The 27,156-nt window shown below is 39.8% G+C and overlaps 1 protein-coding gene across 1 annotated transcript; it reads left to right on the forward strand.

Annotated features, from left to right (window-relative positions):
* Nucleotides 1-1,179: 1,179 nt before the first annotated feature.
* LOC110943338 lies at nt 1,180-2,328 on the forward strand. The gene has a single exon (XM_022185089.1). The coding sequence runs from the start codon at nt 1,180-1,182 to the stop codon at nt 2,326-2,328; it is 1,149 nt and encodes a 382-aa protein (XP_022040781.1).
* The last annotated feature ends 24,828 nt before the right edge of the window (nt 2,329-27,156 follow it).

Below are 27,156 nucleotides of genomic sequence, written 5' to 3' on the forward strand. Positions count from 1 at the left end.
TATGTGGTGTTTTGAATCGGTAAACATGTTTTGTTGTTAAACGGGTAATTGGGATTCCGGGTAGAGGTTATTCTTTCTCGTATTGATTACAACTTTATTAATTAGCTTTCTAGTTTTTATAATCCAATTCACAAAACTCCCAATCTAGTTGATTTAGTTCTTACTTAAAAACGCGACACTGACCACAAATTCCCCGTGGATACGATACCCTACTTACGCTATCTACGTAGCTTATTTAGGTTTTTACATGACCCTTACGACAGTCATCAAAATGGCGCCGTTGCCGGGGAATTCGTGCGCTTAGTGTTAGTTTAGTAGTAGTCGTTTCTTTTATTGTTTTTGAAAAAATCATAAAAACCCAAAAATATTTCTTTTTGTTTAGTTTTGTCTTGTTTGGTATTACGCTTTGTTTTCTTGTTTACTTGTGTGCAGGTGATCTTTTTGCATGCATATTCGGTTTTCAGGAAGATCTTCTCCGCTCTTGTTTGATCCCGAAATTGAAAAGACCGCACGCCAAAATCTGATTCTTCGTTCAGCCTTGAAGGGAAAAGCAGTTCAAACCACCATGAATCCTTCAGAAAACCAATCCACCCCACAACAGCAAACACCACAACAAACATCAACTACTGAATTGCCACCGATGCCACCGCCTCCATTTACATCTGAACCACAACAACAGACCACACCCATTGCACCATCATCAAGCACAACCACCCAACCAACCTCTACTCCAACTGGAGAATTTCAAATTTTATTGGTGGACCACTTTACTCTCTAGAAAGCCGATTACCACCACAGCCCGATCCCTTACGGACCGTGAATCAACCAAATCTTGTGCCACACCCGAACCGGTCGGGTGCTATGTTTGAGCAAGTGGATAATAGGGTGAGAACAGAGACATGGGATGATGGATATGGAGACGAGGAGTGGGGGATAAATGAGGGGTATATGGGGTATCCAGGTGGGTTTCAACATCAGGCACTTAATCGTAATCAGCCGTTGTATCAGCAATAGAGACAGCCACGGGGAGTAGATGCTTATCAGACCCCGCCACAGGTTCATAGGGCACCGATTGCACCTCGTCAAAGACAAAGAGATCCTCGATTTCCGGATCCGAATATTCGAGGAGTTGAAAGCCACTTTAGGCCGCACATTGCTGAGCATGCATCCCCGATAGTGATGCCAGTAGCACCGGGTAATGTGGAACGTTCGTTTGAAGCAAAACCACATATTCTGAACATGCTACCTACCTTTCACGAGAAAGGTACTGAGGAGCCATATGCACACACAGCAGATTTTGAGGCAGTTTGTGGTATGATTGCTGGACACGGTTTCACGCCAGATCAGGTTAAGTTGGTATTGTTTCAGTTTTCATTAAAGGATGTTGCGAGGGATTGGTTTACATCGTTGCCATATGCTAGCATTTATACATGGCAAGAGCTGCAGCAACAATTTTTGGATGAGTACTATACCCCGCAAAGAACTAAAACGGGGAGATTAGCAATTAGAGAGTTCCAGCAACTACCGGGTGAGCTTCTTTACGAGGCTTGGAAACGGTTCAATCAATTGATCCGTAACTGTCCTCACCACGGTATTCAAAGATGGGAGTTGATTACTGCATTCCACGATGGGATTTCAAATGAGGACAGACGGGATATTAAGGCTATTACTGGAGGTACCTTTTTGAAAAATCATGTGGATGTAGATTGGGATTACTTGGATATTGTTGCAGCAGATTCAAAGAGGCAAGCACAGTCGGATAGGAATAAAAAGTATCCAATTGTGGCACCATCAAGTGCGGGAGCTTCTAATGCAAGGGTTGCTCAGCTAGAGAGAGAAAAGGAGGCATTGGAACGCCAGTTAGCGAAATTTAGAGGTTTGGGCGAACGGGATGCATTGCATGCGGCGCAAACCTTTCCGGTTTGTGATTCATGTGGAGATTTGGGACATACGTTGGATGCATGCCCGGGTCAGTTTGTAGCGGCTGAGGAGGACGTGAACATGGTTTATGGAGAGCAAAGGAATTATGATATGAATTCAAACACATATCATCCAGGTTTGCGTAATCATCCAAACTTTCGGTACAGTAATACTAATCAATTGAATCCTCATTTTCAGGTACCGAATCAAGGAAGCCAGCCGTATCAGAACCGTCAATCGAATTATAATCAGAATTACCCTCAAGGAAATTACAACAAGGGCAACCAAAGAAGTTATCAGCAACAACAGGAGCAGGGCAAGGCAAATACTTCAAACGAGGAGGTTTCCAATCGGGAGATTATGGAAATGTTGAAGCAAATGAAAAAAAGACCAAGAAGTGCAAGCTAAATCTCATCAAGCATTGGAAAAGCAAGTCGCCCAACTGGCGACCGAGATGGCACAAGGGAGAAAAGATTCGAGTCGATTGCCTAGTGATACCACGAAGAATCCACAGCATCAAGGGAGTTCGTCTAACGCCAGAATTAATCAGGTAAGTATTCTTCGTTCTGGGAAAGTTTATGATAATCAGGTTGGGACTCCTCCACAGTTGGTTGAAGGTGTTGTGGAGGAAGTTGATGAGGAAAACGAGTCCGATGCGGAGCCGGGACCTATTAGCCCTAAAAAGAATAAAAAAGAAAATCTCGAAAATAATAGGGTGATAGATACTGAACCGGGTGACAAAAAGGAGAAGGGTATGGAGGGTAATACCGTACCATTTCCTAAGGCTTTAATTAATCCCGAAACAAAAGTTGTTAATAAACGGGGCCCACAACAGGATGAGATGTGGGAAGTTTTTAAACAGGTGAAAATTAATCTTCCGTTACTAGACGCAATCAAGCAGGTTCCGGCATATGCAAAATATTTGAAAGAGCTTTGCACCCAAAAACGGCACAACAAATTTCCGAAAAAGATAGCTTTAACCGAAAAAGTTAGTGCCGTTCTGTCGGGTGATCTTCCACCAAAGCTCCGAGATCCAGGTGCTCCTCTAATCCCCATTCAAGTGGGTGAATTTAAGATGAGTCGAGCCTTGCTGGATTTGGGAGCAAGTGTCAGCATCTTACCGGGAAGTTTATACGATCAATACGACTTCGGACCATTGAAACGAGCCGACACCACCGTGGTGTTGGCCGACTTGACGTTAAAACTACCCCGGGGGATCTTGCGTGATGTCATTGTCAAAGTTGACGAGTTTTATTACCCGGTTGACTTTTTGGTTTTAGACTACGTGCAAATTGAAAATACTAAACAACCTAATGTCATACTTGGTAGACCATTTTTAGCAACCGCTAATGCACTAATCGATTATAGAAATGGTACGGTTGACATCACGTTTGGAAATCGTAAGGTCCGATTAAATGCTTTTGCCCGTGCATCTGATTCTCTAGTCAATGATGAATGCTTCATGGCGGACATTATTGACGGGTGTTATCCTCACGAAAGTGGGGAATGCACTATAGAGACGTGCTTTGTTTGTGACAGGGATTTGGCAGAAATAGAGGTGGAATTGGAATATGCGGAAGAAGAGTTGGAGGTGATGGCTGCTAAGGAATTGAAGCCGACTTGGACACATCAAGTCGAGAATTTACCGGATCATATTGACACTCAATTGAAGCCATCACTTGAGTCACCTCCACAAGTCGAGTTGAAGACATTGCCAAAGCATTTGAAGTATGCTTTTGTGGGTGACAACAACACCCTACCGGTAATTATTGCTTCCAATTTGTCACTTGAACAGGAAAAAGCTTTGATGGAAGTGTTGATGGCCAACCGGGCTGCAATTGGGTGGACAATCGCTGATCTCAAGGGGATTAGTCCATCCATTGTTATGCACAAGATCATCACTGAAGAGGGAGCAAAACCGGCTCGGGATGCTCAACGAAGATTGAACCCAAACATGCGGGAAATTGTGAAAAAGGAAGTTTTAAAGTGGCTGGATGCAGGGATCATCTATCCCATATCGGACAGTACTTGGGTGAGTCCGACACATACGGTGCCTAAAAAGACGGGCATCCAGATTGTTACAGGTGAAGACGGTAAGGAAGTGGCCACCCGGCCGGTAACCGGGTGGAGAATTTGCATAGATTATAGAAAGTTGAATGCTGCAACTTCAAAGGATCACTTCCCACTTCCTTTTATTGATCAGATTGTGGAAAAGCTCGCAGGTCAGAAATTTTACTGTTTTCTTGATGGTTATTCAGGTTATAATCAGATTGCTATTCATCCTGATGATCAACAAAAGACTACGTTTACCTGTCCTTACGGTACTTTTGCGTTTAGGCGAATGCCGTTTGGGCTGTGTAATGCCCCGGCCACCTTCCAAAGGTGTATGATGAGTATCTTTTCAGATATGGTCGGGGAGTCTTTGGAGATTTTTATGGATGATTTTTCAATCTTTGGCACATCTTTTGAGGCCTGTTTGGACCAATTGTCACGAGTGCTAAAAAGATGTGTTGAAATAAACCTGGTATTAAGTTGCGAAAAGAGCCATTTTATGGTTCAGGAAGGCATCGTGTTGGGACACGTTGTCTCGAGTAAGGGGATTGAAGTGGACCACGCAAAAATTCAAGTAATTTCGACCTTACCACCACCCACAAGTGTCAAATGCGTCCGTTCCTTTCTTGGACACGCCGGTTTTTACAGACGGTTCATTAAAAACTTTTCAGTTATCACTAAACCGTTGTGTAATCTTTTGTTAAAAGATGTCCCATTTGTTTTTGACAAGCATTGTAAAAGATCTTTTGAGACACTAAAACAAAAGTTAGTTGAAGCACCCATCCTACAATCCCCTAATTGGTCGCTTCCTTTTGAAATAATGTGCGATGCTAGTGACTATGCAGTAGGTGCGGTTTTGGGACAGAGAGTTGACAAGAAACCGGTGGCAATCTATTATGCGAGCAAGACTCTCGCGGATGCTCAGTTGAATTACACAACCACGGAAAAGGAGCTGCTTGCTGTTGTCTATGCTTTAGACAAGTTTAGACCTTATATTTGTGGTAGTAAAGTAATTGTGTTTTCTAATCACTCTGCAATTAGGTATCTTATGGAGAAAAAGGACGCAAAGCCAAGGCTTATCAGATGGATCCTTTTATTGCAAGAATTCGATTTGGAGATACGAGATAAGAAGGGAAGCGAAAACGTGGTGGCAGACCATCTGTCACGAGTGGTGAATGAGATTGAAGGACCTGAACATGACATTCTGGAAACTTTTCCAGATGAGCATTTACTTACTATTGATACTCAACCATGGTTTGCTAACTTTGTTAATTATGCTCATTCGGGTATCATTCCGGACCATTGGTCGAGATCTAGGAAGGCGCACTTTCTTTCACAAGCAAAGCAGTATATATGGGATGAACCGGATCTGTTTAAAGTTGGAGCTGATCAGATTATCCAGAAGTGTGTTGAGGATGAAGAAATTCCATCAGTTTTGTCATTGGTGCACGAGTCCGCATGTGGTGGACATTTCAGTGGACAGAAAACGGCACGAAAAGTGCTATCGTGTGGGCTATATTGGCCTACGGTGTTTAGGGATTCGTTTGAATACGCTAAGAATTGTTTACGATGTCAACAGATGGGTAGCATTTCGAAACGGGATGAGATGCCCATGCAGCCAATCCTCGTTGTCGATATCTTCGACGTATGGGGAATTGACTTTATGGGCCCATTCCCGAATTCGTTTGGAAATCTTTACATCTTGGTGGCAGTGGATTATGTGTCCAAATGGGTTGAGGCCATTGCCACCAAGACTAATGACCATAAGGTTGTTTGCAAGTTCGTTCAATCGAACATTTTTTCGAGATTTGGTGTCCCTCGTGTGATCATAAGTGATGGGGGGTCTCATTTCAAGAATTTCAACTTTGGCAAACTCCTTAAGAGATATGGTGTTGATCATCGAATTGCCACTCCGTATCATCCTCAAACGAGTGGGCAAGTCGAAGTTTCTAATCGACAAATTAAAGAAATTTTACAAAAAACTGTGCGAGCGGACCGCAAGGATTGGTCCAATAAATTGGACGATGCTTTGTGGGCGTATCGTACAGCGTACAAAACACCGATTGGAACAACACCGTATCGATTGGTCTATGGAAAAGGATGTCACTTACCGGTAGAAATTGCACATCGTGCATTTTGGGCAGTTAAACAGATTAACATTGATTATGATACTGCAGGTAAGGAGAGACAATTGACATTGGGTGAACTGGAAGAGATAAGGAATGAAGCGTACGACTGTGCTGCTGCATACAAGGATAAGATGAAGAAAGTGCACGACGCGAAGATCAAGCCGAAAGTGTTTGAAGTTGGCCAGCTTGTTTGGTTATACAATTCCAGGTTGAAACTGTTCCCTGGAAAGCTGAAGAGTAAATGGACAGGGCCTTATCGTGTGACAAAGGTCGGAAAACACGGTGATTTTGAGATTGAGGACTTTGATGATCATATCCGCCTGATGGTGAACGGCCACAGACTGAAGCTGTACTTCAATGCTCGAGAAATTAACGGTCCTGAGAAGAACGTGGAGGTGCTATACGTGAGCACAGTCCGCGAGTATGTTGAGTAATCGCACAGGTACGATCTGGCTGAAGATCTAAAACTTAGCGCTCTTAGGAGGCAGCCTAAGGTTCATTTGTAACTATTCTTTTTGCTTTCGTAGTTAGTCAGATTGTTTTTAGTGAGTTTTCGAGTATAACCGTGCCGTTAATCAAGTGTGGGTAAGCTCGGGTGGTTTGGTTAAGCTTTAGTGCAGTTGAGGGCAACGCACACTCGTTTGGGGGGTAGGACAAGGTGATTTTCAAAGAGATTTTATGATCACATAAAAATTACGGCCGGAAAATCAGTTTTTGGAGCATTTTTGCACAATTTTCGGTTGTTTTCGGTATGTTTTCGGAGTATTTCAGGGATATGAGATGATTTGGAGAAAGAAAACTGTCAGAAGAGGAGCCCCAGGTATGTTTTTATTGCTAAATGATCATAAAAACTCGTTTGGGGGGTGAAGGAGGTGAAAACAAGTGAAAAACCAAAATTTTTCTAAGGCATGGAGACTAAAAATTCAAGCAAACTCCTGGAAAATTGCTTCACAGGCGTGTCGCGGACGGATCCACAGTCGTGTACGCGTGTCGCCTAGCATTCCGGTCAAAAGTCAATGTTTTTTTTTAAAATTAACTTAGCGTGTCGCGGGGGGGGGGGGGGGGGGGGGCTCTTGTTCTTCCGCGTATCGCGGCCCAAACCACAACAATAAAACCCTTTCGGGCTCTCAGCGCAGTTTTTTTTAACCTAGAAATTGCTCTCCACTTCCTTCCCTCTTCTCCGCTGTACCCACCGTCCTCTACCAACCCTCTTCAACCACCACCGCCGGCTACCATCTCCGATTATTCATCGGAAAACACCGAGCATCACCACCACCGTTAAAACCGACGGCCGGCGGCAGACTGTAGACGATTCCGATTCCGGTTAACAAACAAAGCTTGCATAGTTCTTCTAATTCCAAACTAAATCTCGGTCCAGGTATGAAGCTTGCATTTTTACTTGTTATTAAGGTTGTCTCTTCATTATTGTTGCAAATTTGAATGTTATTTGGTGGTGTTAAAGGGGGGATATTGAAGGTAATTAATGGTAATTTGTGTGTGAATATAGAGAAAGTGCAGTAGACATATCGAGATAGGTTGGATTTAGGTTCAAACTATGATAAAATTGGAGTTGATGTGAGTTTGTTGAGCGGGGTAGTGAATGTAAATTGTGTGGAAATTGGTTTTGAGTTGAGACATATTGCAAAACAGGGATTTAGGTGCGAGTTGGGTAATTAGCACAGTGGATTGGTAGAACGCATGATAAAGTCGAAGTACATGTCTAGACGATTATGGCGAGTTATGAAGTTTTGATTTTTGGTTAATTGACACGTGTGGTATGTTTGTCATGAAGGTTGCTTAATGGGGGTAGTTATTGAGGTATAATCATTTAGTTGCGTTATGTCGGATATAGGCGCAAGGTGTATTGTGGTTAAGGAAGCAAGTTGAGAATGTGATGCAGATAGTAAGTGTTTGATGAGTGTTTAAGGAATATGAAACGATAGTGGGCATTTAGGCATTGATTTGGGAAGTAAAGTGTGGAAAAGGGTCGATGACATCGATGTTCTATTCGGTGCATGTTTATAAGGCGATAATGTCGAGGAGCGGATGATTGTGTCGAGGCAAGTAAGTTGAGCGAAAAGTCAGGCCGGTTGGTAGTCGGGGCGCGGTTTGTATATATGTATATATCTTGGTGAAAAAAAAAATTAAAAATTCTGAAAAATTATAAAAAGCTTTCTACCTCGTTTCGAATGCCGATTCTGATTCTTAAGAGCTGAAATCGAGTTAGAAAATGAATTTTAATTGTCGGTCGGTCCGTTCGTACTCAATCTCCATTCGAACGGGTTGACCGACTTAATTGATTTTTCAACACAATTCGGCATTCGATTGAAACTTGTAACCATGAAGGGAATGCTATACGGTTACAAGTTCTATGTTACGGTATTAATTGTGTGATGTTGTTTCTTGTTGACAGGATGTCGGATGAGGGATCTAATCGCACCGGGTCAAAGAAAAGGAAGAGAATACGGGGACCGATTCGATACAGTGGGCCGGAAAATCCTCCTATGCCGGAAACACCAATCCTTCCGGTAGATCAAAGGGTGTTACGGAATCATACGCTTTTGGATTTTGAACTGGGCACAGATGAATTAGCGCGAAGGGATAAGTTTTGTACAATGCAGTTGTATAAGCATAGAACATTCAACTGGGAAATGTTAGAAGCCACAGGGGAAAGGCAAAGAATGGAGGAATTCATGGGCCCGAGATGGTTAGACGCGCTAAGATGCAATGATCCGCAGTACGCTGAGCTGACAACGGAGTTTCATTCCACGTTTAAATATGATATGGATCGATATTTTGAGCCCTACACGTTGTCGTTCAGCTTAGGTAGACATCATTATGTATGGAGTGTGGAGCAGTTTGCACGCGCGGTTGGTTTTTATGCTGAGGGAGAATTATTTCAGAATGCATTACGTGGGCCGTGCAAGAAGAAGAAGGATTATCGGACAGAGTATGTGCTGGAGTCTGAGTTGGCATTGTTCTGGAACACTATTGCTGATAGTGTTTGGTCAGGGGAGGCAGTAGAGTCGTCGATAAGGGATCCATTTCTGAGATATGTTCATCGGATTTTGGCGTGCACGTTGCTGGCAAGGAAGAGTGGGCAGGATAAAGTGAACACTATGGATCTTTTCTGTTTGTACTGTTTGGTGTTGAAGAAGGAGGCGAATCTGGGTACAATTTTGCTATCACAGTTTGCGAAAGGACGAAGGCAAGGTGCAGAGTTGGAGTTAGGAACTTACGTTACTCGGATTGCGATGGCAACCGATGTGTTTGCACGATACCCCGAGGTGCATTTGACGGAGGGGCCGGCTACTGGGCCGTTCGATGTAGAGGATTTGAAGTTGACAGGGGTGGTTGAGTTAGATGATCCGATTAGATGGAAGCCGGTGAAGATGTCACCGCAAGTATTACCACCGGGGGGAACACCGGCGTCTGAGGCCATGCAGGCTGGGCATTCCACGAGGCGTCAAGTTATTGTTCCTCGACTTGAGAGGCCGAGACCACAGCATCCATTGAGGCCTCCGCGGCCTGATCCGTTGACACTGGAGACGGTTTATGATAGTGTGATGGATATGTTTAGGATGCAGTCGAACATGATGAGGTATATGTTGGAGCAGCAGCAGGTTCCCATCCCAGATTGGTTTCCGCCACATCAGCCGGTGCAGAGGGATGGTGATGACGAGTAGATGGTTCTAGCAGTATCAGCGCCGGTGATTTTGGTTATCTTTTGTATTTTTTCCCTTTATTTTGTTTTAACTGATGATGGTCTGTACTTAACTTGATATTCGACATCTTTGGGGAAAATTGTAAGGGTTAACCGGTTGGGCTGATATATATATATTTATTATGCTATGATTATGTTTGGTGATGTTGCTAGAATTAGTAATGGGTCGTATGTGGCTGGGGAACTATGATTGGAGTGCGAGGCGTTTTGGAAGGCGTGGAACTAGACAGATGCAGAGTGGCAAGGAAATCAGGGGAGTCTGTTCCATTTGTTGTTGTTGTATTTTTATTTTTATTTTTATTTTCAGTTTGTTTGAGTCATAGTTTCCTTCTTCATTGAGGACAATGAAGGAAATAAGTGTGGGGAGGGGGAAACTAGTGTCTAGTTTAGGTTGTCGTGTCATAGTTAGTTCAGTCGTTAAAAAAAAATTAGAAAAATAGAAAATGTCCCGTGAAGGTTTTTGCACAAAATGGAAAATGATAGGTGTAATTGAATCAGTGGCTTTTCGATTACTATATATATGAGATAATAAATAATCGGTCACACGTCTAATTTAGGATATGTGGATAGGCCCAGCCGGTTAAAAGTTCCTTAGGCTTGATATAAAATAACTTAAAAATAGGAGTCTTGTGGGTTCCCGCCTTAGGAGCTATGGTAAAGCTGAAACTGTGGAAGGTATAAGGGGTACGTCATAAGTAAAAAACTTATAAGTTTCTCCGATTAAACTGGCACACCTGTTTCTTTTTGTGAAAACAAATCCGAAACAGTGTGGCGCCTTGAAAAAAAAAATTTCATCCATTCATCTGAGCACATGTAAAAAGAAAAAAAAAACGTGAGGTTTATGGCATTAACCATGGGGATGGTGACTTGTGTGGCGTATGTCCGCTAAACTGATCGTATACAAAGCATGTAAGCTCGCAATATCATCCATTCTTCCATCATAAAGTTTAATCGGACTAACATAAGAGTTTTTTGTATAAGACGGTGGATTTAATATCTTTTAATCTCATAAGCTTGAAATGGGAATAGGTGGAATCGTAGTCTTTTGAGTGTGGGATCCATAGACAACTATACACTACTTGAACTTAATGGATCGAAAATAAGGGCTTGGAAACCGGCGGTTGGGTTTAAGTGGATCGTATATTCACAATCTTGGTTAACGTGTGGTTAGATTTGTCTAATAATATAATTGAATATATCGAAAGCCATTTGTTTTGATTGTGATTCCATTGCGAATAATTTTTCGGGGACGAAAAAAGATAAGTGTGGGGATGTGATGTTAAGTTAAAATAAGCATAGTTTATTGTGTTAAGTGTCGATTGTTAGTTCGTTACATACGTTAAGTGGTAGGAGTTAGGTTACTTATAGAATATTAATGTTTGTGTTTAGCAGGGCTTAAAACAGGGAATAATGAAGGTTTAAGGAGCTGACAAGTCAACATATGGAGCTGAACTGGAAAAAGTCAACAGGGACATCCCCGCGATATGCGGCACATGAGCTGGTTATCTCCGCGACTCGCCTGAGGACATTAAATGAAGTCGGTCCAGATACTCATCCCCGCGATACGCGGGGTGTTATGTGTTTCCTGTCGCGACTCGCGGGCCAAGGTGCCGAGAAGAAAGAGTTTTTAATCGCCAAGATTTGATTTTTAGGGTTGGTCCGCTATTTTCTAGAGAAGCAGCCTGCAATCAGGTTTTAGACGATCGAAGAGCATCATCTTTCATCATACGCAATCATTCAAAACCCTACTTGATGTTTTGCAATTCCCGAATCATTACCGAAGCTAGTATGACAACAATGAGCGGCTAAACTTCTTATAACTTCTACTCGGATGAACTTTTACATTGTTTGGCATTAATTCTTGTTTGCGGATTCGTGTAACTGGTACAGTTTGACCACTCGTGTTGGATTCTTGGTAAACGTTTATTGTGTTTGAATTATTTGTCATTTATTAAGCGTATTGGCAACTTCCTTGCGTTGTTAGCGGTTTGGTAAATTGGCGGGTAGTTGATACAACTGAACGGGTTATTAGGTGGCATAGTGAATCTTAAAAACTATCCTTGATAACTAATCAGATTCATTAATTCCGAGACCATGTCTATGTGGTGTTTTGAATCGGTAAACAGGTTTTGATGTTAAACGGGTAATTGGGATTCCGGGTAGAGGTTATTCTTTCTCGTATTGATTACAACTTTATTAATTAGCTTTCTAGTTTTTATAATCCAATTCACAAAACTCCCAATCTAGTTGATTTAGTTCTTAGTTAAAAACGCGACACTGACCACAAATTCCCCGTGGATACGATACCCTACTTACGCTATCTACGTAGCTTATTTAGGTTTTTGCATGACCCTTACGACAGTCATCAGGCCAACAACCAACAAAAAGAACAGAGGATAGTGAGGGGGTAGATCGATTTCAAAGTTATGGTTAATTCTGTCTCAAGGGCAAGGACGGGGGAAGTCGACAAGGAGATTAACAAAGCTTCTCAGATTGGGCGTTGATTTGCATAACCAGAACGTTATGATTAAGGATTCCATCACAGGAGAAGGCATCAATGTGGTGCATCCATGAATTTCTTATCTTTGAATGTGAAATGTATGGGGGTGATGATAAACTAGGGTGGGTGCGGAAAATTAAGGTAAAGAACAATATTAATTTTCTCGCTTTTCAGGAAATAAGACATGAAAACCTTGATGGGGTAGATTTTTCAAAGTATTGAGTTAGTCGGGATTGTGGGTTAGAGTATGTCAGGTCGACTGGGTAACGGGTGTTCTAGCGTGTTTGTGGGATGAGGGAGTTTTTGAGCTCGATAACTTGGTCAAGCACATAAACTTCTTGCTTTTAACTAGGGCTGTGCAAAGGCTTAGAACCGGACCGAACCGAAACCAAACCGGAACCGTTAATTGCTAAATTTAAGAAACAGAACCGAACCATATTATAATGGTTCTAGTTCGGTTCAGAACCAGGTTACACGGTTCTCGTGTAAACGGTTCTCACGGGAACCGGTTGACAATTAAATCCTAAAATTAACAATTCAATAAAAACGAATCAAACCATTTAAAACATTAACTAAGAGTTGCAACATTCAAAGTTCAAACCATGAAACCAACCAAAATAAAAGTAGCAAAGCAACAATAAAAAATTTCAAGCCATAAAACAAACTCTAAATAAAACTATTGCAACCATCGTGTTAACAATTAAAAAAAATGTTCAAACTTCATTCGAATTTCATCCTCTCAATCTTCTAATAAATATCTAAATGAAACCAAGGTTTAGCAATTAAAAAAATTAACAAATAAAATTAACAAAAAAAAAAATAATATTTTTAGCAATTTAAAAAAATAATCGAATTAGAAGATGAAAGATGAGATCGTGGAATGAATATAACAGGAGGGAATAAGAATTCGGATGGTCGTATGATGTTGAAAAGCCCATTAATTAAATAGGGTTTTAGATATTTATAATCCCAATCGGTTCTAGCGGTTCTTTAACCGGAACCGTTGGTTTTAACCGAACCGAACCGGGAACCGTTTTTACCCAAATTGAACCGAAACCGGACCCTATATACAAAAATACGGTTTAGATCTAGTGGTTCTGGTTCGGTTCCCCGGTTCTGGTGGTTCAGAACCGTATAATGCTCAGCCCTACTTTTAACAGGTAGATTGATGAGTTGTAACTCGGTAGTAAACGTGGTTAATGTTTACTCTCCACAAGGGGTTCCGGTGAAGAAAAGTTTGTGGGATATGAGTCCAAAGATGGTGAACTACGTTCAAAGCCTTAAAGCCACTTGATCACATGAAATCGCAGCATATATATGCATATACTTTTATCCATTTAATTGTCAATGCAACAATGACAGGTGTGACTTTATGATCCACTGTCCAATAAGTGATGGACTATGTCCGAACTTCAATGTCCTATGTGGTCCTTCGAGACCGTGACTTTATAATACCATGGCCAATAAAATTTCAAAGTCATCAGATTTGATGACTAATTATTATATTGCAACTGAGCAATTACTTACTTTTGGTGTTTAGTACCAAGCATACAAACATGGCAAATTCAGATGAAGCCAATAGCATACTCAACAATGATAATAATGCAAACGTTAACCGCGATGACAAAGGAGTTAATCTCCAAGCCGTGATTACCGCTGAGGTCGGCAAGGCTATGAATGTTTTCATAGCTAACTAAAGGAATCGAGTGCTACTCATTCTAAGTCCCAATCAATTCTGCATTCATCATTTCGTAAGGAGAGCTCAATTCACTCTTCAACTGCGAAGAGTGAACCCAAGAAACAAGTGTTTCAAGATAAGTCCCGTTCTTCTAAGGACGGTTGTACATACAAGTACTTCGTCTTGTACAAGCCCTGGGACTTCAAATGTGAGAAAAGGGAAATAGATGCCATGAGATGGCTGGACGAGATAGAGACAGTGGTAGACATCAGCGGGTGCGCTGATAAAGATATTGTGAAGTACGTTTCTCAATCCTTCAAGGGTGATGCCCTAACTTGGTGGAAAGCGATGATACAATCGACAGGGAAGATACCCCTGTACAACTTAGAATGGTCCAAGTTTATGGACCTTATTAAACAAATGTACTGTCCACCGCATGAGGTGGAGAAGGTGGAGTCAGATTTTCTGACTCTCACAATGAAAAACTTGGACTGTCGAAAGTATGTGATCGACTTTAACTCTTTATCGAGGTTAGTGCCTTACTTGATCACTCCGGAATCTAAGCGCATTGCGCGATTTATCGGTGGTCTAGCACCGGAGATCAAGGGAATGGTTAAGGCTTCGAAGCCTACCTCTTATATGTCAGCTGTGGACCTATCATTGTCTCTCACCCTGGATGCGGTGAGACAGAAATTGGTCAAAACTAAGACCAATGGAAAGAGGAAAAGGGAGGAGGATAACTCCCAAAAGTCCAAGAAAAATGGTAAATCTGGGTTAAATAAGAACCAGCAGAGGTCTGATGAGAGATCAGTCTGCAAAATCTGCAACAGAAGGCACTGGGGATAGTGTCGTTCGGATCAACAGGTAAAGCCTTGCGGCATATGCAAGAAGATGGGGCACAAGACTTCATATTGTAAGGATCTTAAAGATGTCGTCTGTTATGGCTGTTGCGAGAAAGGAAATATTAAGGGGGTGTTTGGGATTGCGTTTTCAACCTGATTATTTGATTATTGTGTTTTGAAATCGCAAAAAATCTATTTTGAGTGTTTGGTAAAAAAATTAATAAAAAGTGATTTTTTACGTTTTGTAGAGTTCAAAACGTGATAATCCATAAGTAGGTCACCCCTTGCTGCAGGAAAACGTGATAATCCAAAAACTGATTTTTTACGTTTTCACTTATTTATTTTTTTTGAAATATATATACTTGCCAAACACTCAAATAGTTGATTATCTGATTATTGCGATATCAAACAACATAATCAAATCCAAACAATGTTGATTATCTGATTATTGTGATATCAAACAACATAATCAAATCCAAACACTATCTTTCTGCAGCACGTTTTGTTACAGCTAATTATCTGATTCTGATTATTCAAAACGCATAATCTATTTTCAAAACTCAACCCCAAACACCCCCTAAGACGAACTGCCCTAAAGCTGCCAAGGGAAGTATAGCTAAGCCTGGAGAGGCGAAAAAAGGAAACGCCCGAGCCTTCCAAATGAATGCAAGGGAGGCAGTCAATGACACTAATGTCATAACAGGTACGTTCCTTATCAATGATATCTTTGGTAGGGTTCTTTTCGATTCGGGTGCCGATAAGTCTTTCGTAGACCATAAGTTTAGTAAACTATTAAACTTACCTATAAGAACTCTAGAAATAGCTTACGAGGTAGAACTCCCCGATGGTACCATAGAAACCACATCTTCTATTCTTGATGGCTGTTCTATATCCATTAAGAATCATTCTATTCCTATCTCTCTTCTGCCAGTGAGATTGGCGGGGTTCGATGTGGTCTTACGCATGGATTGGTTATCTCTGGAATTATGGAGGGTTCTCAAGGGTTGTGGGTGTTAATGGGAGATTTCAACACCGTTCGATTTCTCGAAGAAAGAAGAAACTCGGTGTTTAAAGCAACGTGTGCGAGATATTTAAATGATTTTATTTTCTATGTAGGGCTTCGAGAGTATTGCATGAAAGATAGACAATTCACGTGCTGAGCATTGAATGGAAAAAAAACTCAGTAAAATTGATAAAGTGCTCGTGTTTTCTAGATTTTTCGACAGGTGGCCAGAAGCTTGTCTAAGGGCACTTCTAAAACATCTTTCTGACCATAGTCCACTCATTCTGCTTACTGATCCTCAAATTTTGGGCCTAGGCCCTTTATAGTTTTTAACTCTTGGCTGGGTCGGCCTTGTTTTGAAGAAGTTGTGGGCGCCACGGTTGCTTATTTTGAGGGTCAGGGACCTCCCAACATCCTCCTAATAAATTTGGTTACATTAGACACGGAGAGATGAGCTAATCAAACGAGAAGGAGAAGACAACGATCGGATCAGCCACGAGTTGGAAGACTTGGAGCTCGCCATGGAAGCTAGGGACTTATCTAAGGAGGAAGAGTGGATACTAGCGGAAATAAAAAAAAACTTTAAGAAATCTAGAGGAAAATACAACCAAAGATTTGAAACAAAGATCACGGGTCAAGTGGGCTAAGGACGGTGATGAGAATTATAAATTCTTTCACTCGATGATTAATTATAGAAAGGTTAGCAACTCTATTCAGGGATTGCATATGGATGGGTCATGGACCACGAAACCATTTACGATTTAAAAAAAAGTGTTTTTGTGTTTTTAGGGAGAAATTCAAAGTAGACATGGCGATTAGGCCTTCGTTGATGTGTAACAGCATCAAGAAGTTATCGGATTCTGAAGTGGTTGACGTTGCCGCCTAGTTCAACAAAGTGGATATGGAACAGGCAGTGTTTGAATGTGGAGATGACCGGGCTCCATGGCCAGACAGATTTAACTTCAGATCTTTTAAACATTTTTGGCATTTTTAGGAAGATATTACTAATATATTGATTGCTTGCCATGACACAGGGGTTATCAACAAGGAAGTGCCACTTCATTTATCACGCTCATACCGAAGATTAAGCATCTGTTGTCTCTTAACAATTATAGGCCTATAAGCTTGTTGGGGTGGTTAACAAGGTAATTCCAAGATCCTTGCAAATCGCCTCAAGAGGGTTCTTGGCTCAGTTATTTCGGATTCCCAGTTGACTGTTCTTAAAGGAAAATACATTTTGGATGGTCTCGTTATTGTAAACGAGGTGTGCTCTTAGATTAAGAAATACAAGAAGGAAGCTTTTATCCTCAAGATTGATTTTCAAAAGGCATACGACAATGTCATCTTGAACTTCTTGGTGTCCATTTTAGCTCAAATGGGTCTCCCTGAACCTTGGTGTAAATGGATTTATAGCATTTTGGAGTCGTCTAGGGCTTCTGTGTTGGTTAACGTGGCTACGACCTTCGATTTCCAATGCCATAAAGTGATGAGACAAGGCGGCCCTACCTCCTTTTCTATTCCTAGTTGTGATGGAAGCTTTGTCGTGCATGTTCGACAAAGCGGTGGGCGATGGGGATTTTGTTAGTATTCGGCTTCCGAATAATTTTCCATTGATCTCACATCTTTTTTATGCCGATGATGCTATTGTCATCGGTAAGTGGTCGAGGGATAACATTACTAATGTTGTTAGTCTATTACGGTGCTTCCATGTGTGTTCGGGTTTCAGAATCAATCTCTTTAAATCTAACTTATATGGGGATGGGGTGGAAGGTGTGAGGGTGGAAGATTTGGCTATGGTGGTCAGTTGCTGTAACACCTCGTAAAATCACGTCCAATGAAGTTTTGACACGTGTAATGAACCCTAATGAAGTCAAACATTGAAATTTAGGGATTAACTTTTCAAAAAATCAAAAACTTTGATCATGAAAGGACTGGAAGTGTTAGCATACCTAAAATAAGTTTCTAAATAACCTCTTACGATGTTTATATTCACAAATGTGCCACTTGATGAATAAGTGTAGCCGTTTGCGTAATTAATTGAAAGTTTGCGCAATAAAGGGTTAAAAGTATCAACATGTTAATTCTTACCTCTGAGTGAGCTTTTAACAACCCGGGAGCTTCATAATATTTAATTATACTCTCGGGAATGCCAAATAATGGTCGTCTAAGGTTTTTATGCCTATAAGTAAAGTTACGCGCAACTTTGCAAGTTAGAGGGACTAAAAGTGTCAATATGTTTAATTATACTCCTGAATGACCTTTTAGCAAACCCGAAGCATCGTGATGTTTAATAATACTTACAAGAATACCTAATATGGTTTAGATGAGGCTTCAATGCTAATAAATGATGAGATGCGCAAGTTTGCTCAATAGAGGGGCCTAAAGCGTCAACTTTTGAATCTACGTCTTTCGGTGACCATTTAAGCAAACGGGAGCATAGTAATATTTAGGTATATTCTTGGGAATGCCCATTATGGGCTATGGAAGGCTTGGATATCATTAAACGGCATTTCACGCTACTTTGCGCAATTAAGGGACTAATTGCGTCAAACTGCAAAAGTAGGTCGAATCGTTTAATAACGGACCTTCTGGAATATGTCCATGAGTTAAACATACCCTATTTATCCTTTTTATAGCTTAGATATAGGCTTAGAGGTGTTTGGTGCGCAAAAATAAACTTTTATGTCATGCAGGGACTAAAAGTGTCAAAAAGTGCACAAGTTTGCACTTTCACGCATATCTCGCATTCTGAATATCCCCGGACACCCAAAAATTTATGTAAGCACTAAAATATTTTATTTTAGTGTGTGGCATGATAAAATCCCATTCGTCGCGTAATTTGGTTCGTTTTTCGCGTCCGTCCGTGTTTCGTCGTAATTAACCGAACAACGTGACCGTACGACCAAACGAACCGACATCCGACTGTTTTTGAGCATGTTTCATGTTCCCCATGTTTAGGCATCATTGTAGAGCCTTAAAAATGGTTTAACGGGCCTTAGATGTGTCGGAAATGACAATTATCAACTGCATGAACCAAAACTGACATTTCTGTCAAAATTGGCTTAGGAGTGGAGCGTAAGACTTGGCCCATTTCTTACACCGGGCACGAGAGCCCATCAGACCTGCAAAACACCTGATTTCAAACCAGCAGCTGGGTTTTTGGGTTTGCAAATGGTTTTTAACAAGTCTATGGGCTATTTTGGGGCACCCATGGTATTCTAAAACCATGGGCACACATGTAAGGCTCAGATCGAAGCTCGTTTTTCGATGAACGATCCTAACGATGGCCCGAAAACTATATAAACCCCATGATTTTTCAATTGCAACTCACACATGATCTGAATATTCTCTAAGTTGAAGCTCAAAGCTTCATACCTGAGAATTTATAGATCATACCTCCTTGCTTGGACCCTTTGTAAGTGTCCTTTCGTGTTTAGTTCAATTATTTAACGTTTTTAGCCGAAAAGTCAAGCGTTGTGATAAACACTTTGACTTTTAAACGGTTGAGCCATGGTTCGCAACAAACATGGCTACGTGACCATAATTAGGTAGGTGTTTAACCCTCAAAAGGGCACCTCCTAATTACCACGTTTACTTAGTTAAATTGTCGGGTCAAATAAAAGTCAAACGGGTTAGTTTTAAATAAAATACATAACTATTAATATAAAAGCCATAAAATCAGTTTTAACACTTTAATAACTTGGTAAATATTAGTTGAACATGGCTAAGCATGATTCAACCCGACAATTCTAAGTATAGGCTCGGTTCGGAACCGAAAGTCGCAAAAGTTGACTTTTGCTTTGACTTTCAGTTCTGACCCGATTTAGCTTAGTTTAGATATGCCTTAGGATTCCTTTAGGACCATATTATAGGTTAGTATAACTCTCTAAAGTTATACAACTTGGTTCCATAGAAATCCTAGTTCATGCATGTTTCCGTTAAATGCCTAAATGTTGACCGTTATGCCCTTTTGACCTTAAAACGAAATTTTTGAAAATATGAGAGGATAGAAACCTTCACTACTGAATTATAAACTTTTCCCTAAAATTTGACATCAGTTTGAGGTCTAGATTAGGAGTTATGCTCATTAGCGTAAATGAAAAGCTTTTTACTAATTAAACGACATAATTAGCGTATAGCCTATCTAAACCCAATTTTTAATACCAAACTTTTTACCCACTGATATAAAATAATATTTTGAGATTTTTGAAGATTTTTATTTATTTTTAGGCTGAGCATAACTTAGGGTTGTAGCATTAATTCGGTAATTGTCGGTTTTGCCCTTTTGGGCTATAAAATGAGTTTTATAAATCCTTTTGACCCCAAACCTTTTTCTACTGATCTAAAATGTTAAATAAAATATTTTGAGCCTTCTAGAATAATAAAAACATCAGCTTTCCTTTGAAAACCCGGAAATGGCTCCAAATCGCCTTTTTAAACGTTTTTAACGCATAGTATGTATCAAAACCATTTTAAACATATAAGGGTTGATGCCTACTGATATATTCAGTAAATTTTTATATTTTAACAGTAAGGAAAAGTTTTAAACTCAGGTTTCCAGTTTTGACCTTTTAAGCCTATGTGAAATTACCAAAATGCCCCTACGGTGCATAATATGGTTATAAATGATAAATTTCACATATAGGTAATACCCTACTGATATAACTTAGTAAACTAAGTATTTTTACTAATCAAATCAGACCTGAACCTCGGATTTATATTTGATTTCTTTTATAACCTTTTAAATGACTAAAATACCCCTTCGGGGCATAGATTGGTTTTAAATTCATTTTGGGCATAACGGAAGGTATCTTACTGATATCACATCATATTTAAGGCATATTAACTTAGGAAACCTGTATATGACTCTTATGGTTACCCGTTATGCACGTTTCGCGTTTGGATCGGTTTATGTATCTAATTTGCATAAAGTAACCGAAGCGGGTCAAACATTATCATTTTCACCTCAAATCCAGAATGTGTTTAGTTTACTCATATTATACAAGTCTCCAAACTTGTCGAGTCTAAATCACATTCTAATCCGGTCTACGCTTAATCTTGCGTTTTGAACCGTAAACCTTTCCTTAAACGAGACTTGTTAGGAATCTAATAGGTTATTAAAAACCTCTATTCCAGATTAAGAGCCCCAGTAAAGATACTTGTGCTTGCTGATTAGGATATACGGCTGAGTATAAATTGCATTTTAAGCTCAGGTAAATACTCTTAAGTTATTTTCCCTATACAGGCTTGGGATACGGTATTATATTAATACCGCTTGGTCGGGTATTGAATGTTTGATCGTGTTGTGATTAAATTATTGAGGTAACCCGCTTTAATCTGTATTGTTTAAAATAAAAGCCTTTGGGGGTTAATGACCATGTCCCGGATATCCTTGGCATCATTGTATTATAAAATGGCCACGTCTTATGCACGGGGTGTAGGCGTACACCTGACAGTTGCATAAGGGAAACGGTATCTCACTCTCTTGTGGGCCTATACTTGTGGCATGTCTGTTAATCTTGACTCGGTTTCTACATCAGGCCCTAAATGTATAACGAACATGTAAATTTGTATACAAGATTATTTTTATATAATTGTCCCAAGTTATAAAAGTTTTGTGCCATGTGCACTTAAATCAATTTTCATAAATATTTTCAAAATGAGTCAGTTAAGTTGTATTTACCAGTGTAAACTGACGTATTTTCCCAAAAAGATTAAGTGACAGGTACTATACGTAATTGGCTGGGAGCTCAGGACGTCAATAGGGAATCTCGCAAGTTCTAGATGCCTAAAGTCTGTTGAACAATGTTATCTTTCTGTCTTAAGATCCGCCTGTGGATCCTTTACATTCCAATTGTAATACTTGGATATTACTTCATATCGGATTGTAATATATTTATCTTTTGCTTCCGCTGTGCATTTAAATTGTGTTGTTTGACTATGATGATATCAACTACGTCACGATACTCCCGACCGGGCCCACCGGTGACACGTGGAAAAATAGGGGTGTGACAGGTTGGTATCAGAGCCAACACTGAGTGAATTAAACACTAGCCTTTTTGTGTTTAATCTCAGTTACACAATTGCACATTCTTTTATTCTCGTGTCTAGACAAAGAACTTAGGACTAATCCTAATTCGTTTTAGTTTGTCTTTGATTTGTTCTTTTGTTATTTTCTGATTAGCCCCTGCATGGGCGAGTCAGTGCAGTTAGAAGTCCCGTTTAGGGAAACCATGTACCTGTTTAAATTTTAAATGGAACGGTTAGATTTAAAATAACGATTCTATTACAAGATCTACCATTATTATAAAATGGCAAAATCTAAAAAAGGACAGGACCTAGCCCATGTGTCATTTTAAGAACAGGGCCAAGATGGTAGTTCCACAATTAGATTCAGATCCTTGATAACATCTCAACTTAGGATTGTTCTACATTAGATGTTAAAAGAATCTTAAAGGTAAAACCTAGCCTATATGTCATTACAGACATGGCCAAGATGGTAAAACCTACACAAAAGATTCCAATTTTTGTTAACATCTGAAAGCATGTTAACATTTTTGACAAACTGTGATATGATAAAATCACACAGGTCATCTTTAAATTGGGATATTTCAATTTCTCTTATTTATATAATCATCCCTAAAATGATGGAATTCCTACGGGCCATACTTATTGTCCTAAGGGACAAAAGACAGTTGTAGTACTCTCTGTCAAGAAAAGGTAATGAAATATGTTCAAACCTGAATGCCTCGATTCTCCGAAATCATGGCTTATGAATTTAAAAACTGTCTTTGTGACTAGGCCTTTTGCGCCACTTTAATATCCTTAATGTTTTATAACTAGGATAAACATACTAATTAAATATAACTAACAAATTAATCAATATGGTTTATATTACCATGGTTGATGAATCATCAAAAAATGATGATTCCATAATAAACTCTAAATAAATCATTGTTAATATTTATGTAGCAATCAAGCTACATGGCTGGATCAGATGAGGTTAACAGCCACCCGAAGGAGAACAATGATACTACTAGAGTTAACATAACTGGTGCGGAACTGTAGGCATTAATAGATAATGCTGTTACTCGAGCTCTTGACAGACAGTATAATGAGTCAAGTGGTACACACTTTAAGACTCCATCTGTGGCTCGTAGTAACCCCCCCTTCTAAAACGCATGAGTCAAAGGAGGACGATGCTCATCACTCATCAAATCAGAGGAGTGATCCGCCTAGACAGGTTGTGCTTAACCAAGAGCCACATGTTAAAATCTGTTCATATAAATATTTTGTCTCCTGCAAGCCTAGAGACTTCACAGGAGAAAAAGGAGCCATCGACTGCATGACATGGCTCGAAGAGATGGACACTTTTGTTGATATTAGCGGATGTGCAGAGCAGGACATTGTGAAGTTTGTTTCACAATCTTTTAAAGGAGAAGCTCTAGCTTGGTGGAGGTCGCTAATCCAGGCCACTGGGAAAATCCCGTTGTATAATCTAACATGGGAACAGTTTGTTGCCCATATCAAGGAAAATTACTGTCCTCAACATGAAGTTGAGAAAATTGAAACTGATTTCTGTGCATTGGTCATGAAGGACTTAGATTGCCAGGCATATCTTACAAGTTTCAATACCATGTCTCGATTGGTTCCTTACTTGATTACACCGGAACCAAAGCGTATAGCCCGCTTTATTGGGGGTCTAGCCCCTGAAATAAAGACAAGTGTGAAAGCATCAAGACCTACTACGTTCAGGTCAGCAGCAGATCTATCACTATCTCTCACACTTGATGTGGTCAGAAGCAAGGCTGCCAAAGCTTCGGAAGATGGAAAACGAAAGAGGGAGGATGAGGATTCTCATCGCTCCGATAAGAAGAAAAAGGGGAACTCTGATCATAAGAAGAGTTCCGGGTTTAAAAAGAATAACCAGCAGACAAGGGAAAGGACCAGGTTTGCATAAAGTAACCGAAGCGGGTCAAACCTTATGGTTACCCGTTACGCACGTTTCGCGTTTGGATCGGTTTATGTATCTAATTTGCATAAAGTAACCAAAGCGGGTCAAACCTTATCATTTTCACCTCAAATCCAGAATGTGTTTAGTTTACCCATATTATACAAGTCTCCAAACTTGTCGGGTCTAAATCACATTCTAATTCGGTCTATGCTTAATCTTGCATTTTGAACCGTAAACCTTTCCTTAAAACTAACCGGTCTAAGCTTAGGCTTAAACGAGACCCGTTAGGAATCTAATAGGTTATTAAAAACCTCCGTTCCAGATTAAGAGCCCCAGTAAAAATACTTGTGCTTGCTGAATAGGATATACGGCTGAGTATAAATTGCATTTTAAGCTCAGGTAAATACTCTTAACTTATTTTCCCTATACAGGCTTGGGATACGGTATTATAATAATACCGCTTGGTCGGGTATTGAATGTTTGATCGTATTGTGATTAAATTATTGAGGTAACCCGCTTTAATCTGTATTGTTTGAAATAAAAGCCTTTGGGGGTTAATGACCATGTCCCGGATATCCTTGGCATCATTGTATTATAAAATGGCCACGTCTTATGCACGGGGTGTAGGCGTACACCTGACAGTTGCATAAGGGAAACGGTATCTCACTCTCTTGTGGGCCTATACTTGTGGCGTGTCTGTTAATCTTGACTCGGTTTCTACATCGGGCCCTAAATGTATAACGAACATGTAAATCTGTATACAAGATTATTTTTATATAATTGTCCCAAGTTATAAAAGTTTTGTGCCATGTGCACTTAAATAAATTTTCATAAATATTTTCAAAATGAGTCAGTTAAGTTGTATTTACCAGTGTAAACTGACGTATTTTTCCAAAAAGATTAAGTGACAGGTACTATACGTAATTGGCTGGGAGCTCAGGGCGTCAATAGGGAATCTCACAAGTTCTAGATGCCTAAAGTTTGTTGAACAATGTTATCTTTCTGTCTTAAGATCCGCATGTGGTCCTTTACATTCCAATTGTAATACTTGGATATTACTTCATATCGGATTGTAATATATTTATCTTTTGCTTCCGCTGTGCATTTAAATTGTGTTGTTTGACTATAATGATATCAACTACGTCACGATACTCCCCACCGGGCCCACCGGTGACACGTGGAAAAATAGGGGTGTGACAGGTTGGTATCAGAGCCAACACTGAGTGAATTAAACACTAGCCTTTTTGTGTTTAATCTCAGTTACACAATTGCACATTCTTTTATTCTCGTGTCTAGACAAAGAACTTAGGACTAATCCTAATTCGTTTTAGTTTATCTTTGATTTGTTCTTTTGTTATTTTCTGATTAGCCCCTGCATGGGCGAGTCAGTGCAGTTAGAAGTCCCGTTTAGGGCAACCATGTACCTGTTTAAATTTTAAATGGAACGGTTAGATTTAAAATAACGTTTCTATTACAAGATCTATGATTATTATAAAATGGCAAAATCTAAAAATGGACAGGACCTAGCCCATGTGTCATTTTAAGAACAGGGCCAAGATGGTAGTTCCACAATTAGATTCGGATCCTTGATAACATCTCAACTTAGGATTGTTCTGCATTAGATGTTAAAAGAATCTTAAAGGTAAAACCTAGCCTATATGTCATTACAGACATGGCCAAGATGGTAAAACCTACACAAAAGATTCCAATTTTTGTTAACATCTGAAAGCATGTTAACATTTTTGATAAACTGTGATATGATAAAATCACACAGGTCATTTTTAAATTGGGATATTTCAATTTCTCTTATTTATATAATCATCCCTAAAATGATGGAATGCCTACGGGTTATACTTATTGTCCTAAGGGACAAAAGACAGTTGTAGTCTTTGAATCTCTGTCAAGAAAAGGTAATGAAATATGTTCAAACCTGAATGCCTCGATTCTCCGAAATCATGGCTTATGAATTTAAAAATTGTCTTTGTGACTAGGCCTTTTGCGCCACTTTAATATCTTTAATGTTTTATAACTAGGATAAACATACTAATTAAATATAACTAACAAATTAATCAAAACCGAGGATTGGATACTTAATTGTGTATACTTTTGTTTACAAGCCTCAAACAGCGTGCCAAATAAGAAGATGAAGAAAACGAGGATTTTCCGAGCAAAACGGCTGAATTACGAAGATTCTGTGAAGCTGTCTGACAGCATCAGCACGACCGTGCGAACATCGGCACTCCCGTGCCGATCCGATGATCAAGACCAAACCCGGAGATGCACTGCTAGTGCGATCTGCCGTGCCGGAAACCTCGAAAACGCACGATCGTGTGATTAGCGGAACGATCATGCCGACCCATTGTTCTCGGAAGCACTGCCAGTGTGGTTGGCCGTGCCGGCCACTTCTCGAAGATGCACAACCGTGCGTCGGATGGCATGACCGTACCGATCTGAAGATCGGTCCAAGATCTGCTGATGTCACAAGATATGGTGAACAGTGCACGACCGTGCACTTTATTGGAACGACCATGCGATCTGAAAAAGTTATAAAAACATCAGGGAGTAAGAAGTTCACAACTCTGGATTTTTGGGAGCTCATCAGGCGATTTTACAGGCTCCGGAGGTTTATCTTTTGCCCGGAATCAAGTCACCTTTGTGCCTAGAAGCTCCGTTATCATCCGGATTCTCAATCTTGTGCTTGTTTATGGTTTGATTCTTGAATCTTTCCATTGTTTTGTTATAATTCAAGCATTTTGGTTGATGATTTATGTATTATTGTAGCCTAAGGGCAAAAACACTAGTAATCCTTGTTTAACAAACAATCATTAGTATGTTAATTATGTTTGTAATGACACTTGAAGCATTTTCTATGTTAATCCTTGATGATTAGTTTGCAACCTTGTTTATTGATGTTGAATTCTTGATTATAGTTAATTATCTTGGATGATTAGTATGTGGTTAGTTGAGATATTTGCAAAAAGTAGCTTAACTAATCATGTATTAGTAAACTTTTAACTTGTTTAAAATGTTTACCCCATGATACTAGAAATGGTTAGTGGTTTAATAAGGGGTAATTATTGTTAATCAAGAAGGCTTTCCCTCGCGGAAGGACCTTAGCGGGTTAGATGGTGTTGTTATAAATTCTTGACATAAGTTGTTAACTTTGTTAGTAGTTTAGGCCAAAATTGCTTTCTTAGTGAATTTATGTTCAAGATTTATAAAATGAATTCGGTTGTGATTTAATCTAGTTTATGCCTGCCTCGGTGGTTACATTGTGTTTATCGGTGTCACTTTCCTTGATTAAGTGAAGTTAGAAAACTCATAACGGATGACTAACTTATCTTTAGGGGATTT

This window comes from Helianthus annuus, chromosome 5 (genome assembly GCF_002127325.2).
Source record: "Helianthus annuus cultivar XRQ/B chromosome 5, HanXRQr2.0-SUNRISE, whole genome shotgun sequence".
Classification (NCBI taxonomy): domain Eukaryota; kingdom Viridiplantae; phylum Streptophyta; class Magnoliopsida; order Asterales; family Asteraceae; genus Helianthus; species Helianthus annuus.

Bases quoted from the DNA above. Each gene is read 5' to 3' on its own strand.
- LOC110943338 (XM_022185089.1), top strand. From the start codon at position 1,180: ATGCCAGTAGCACCGGGTAATGTGGAACGTTCGTTTGAAGCAAAACCA.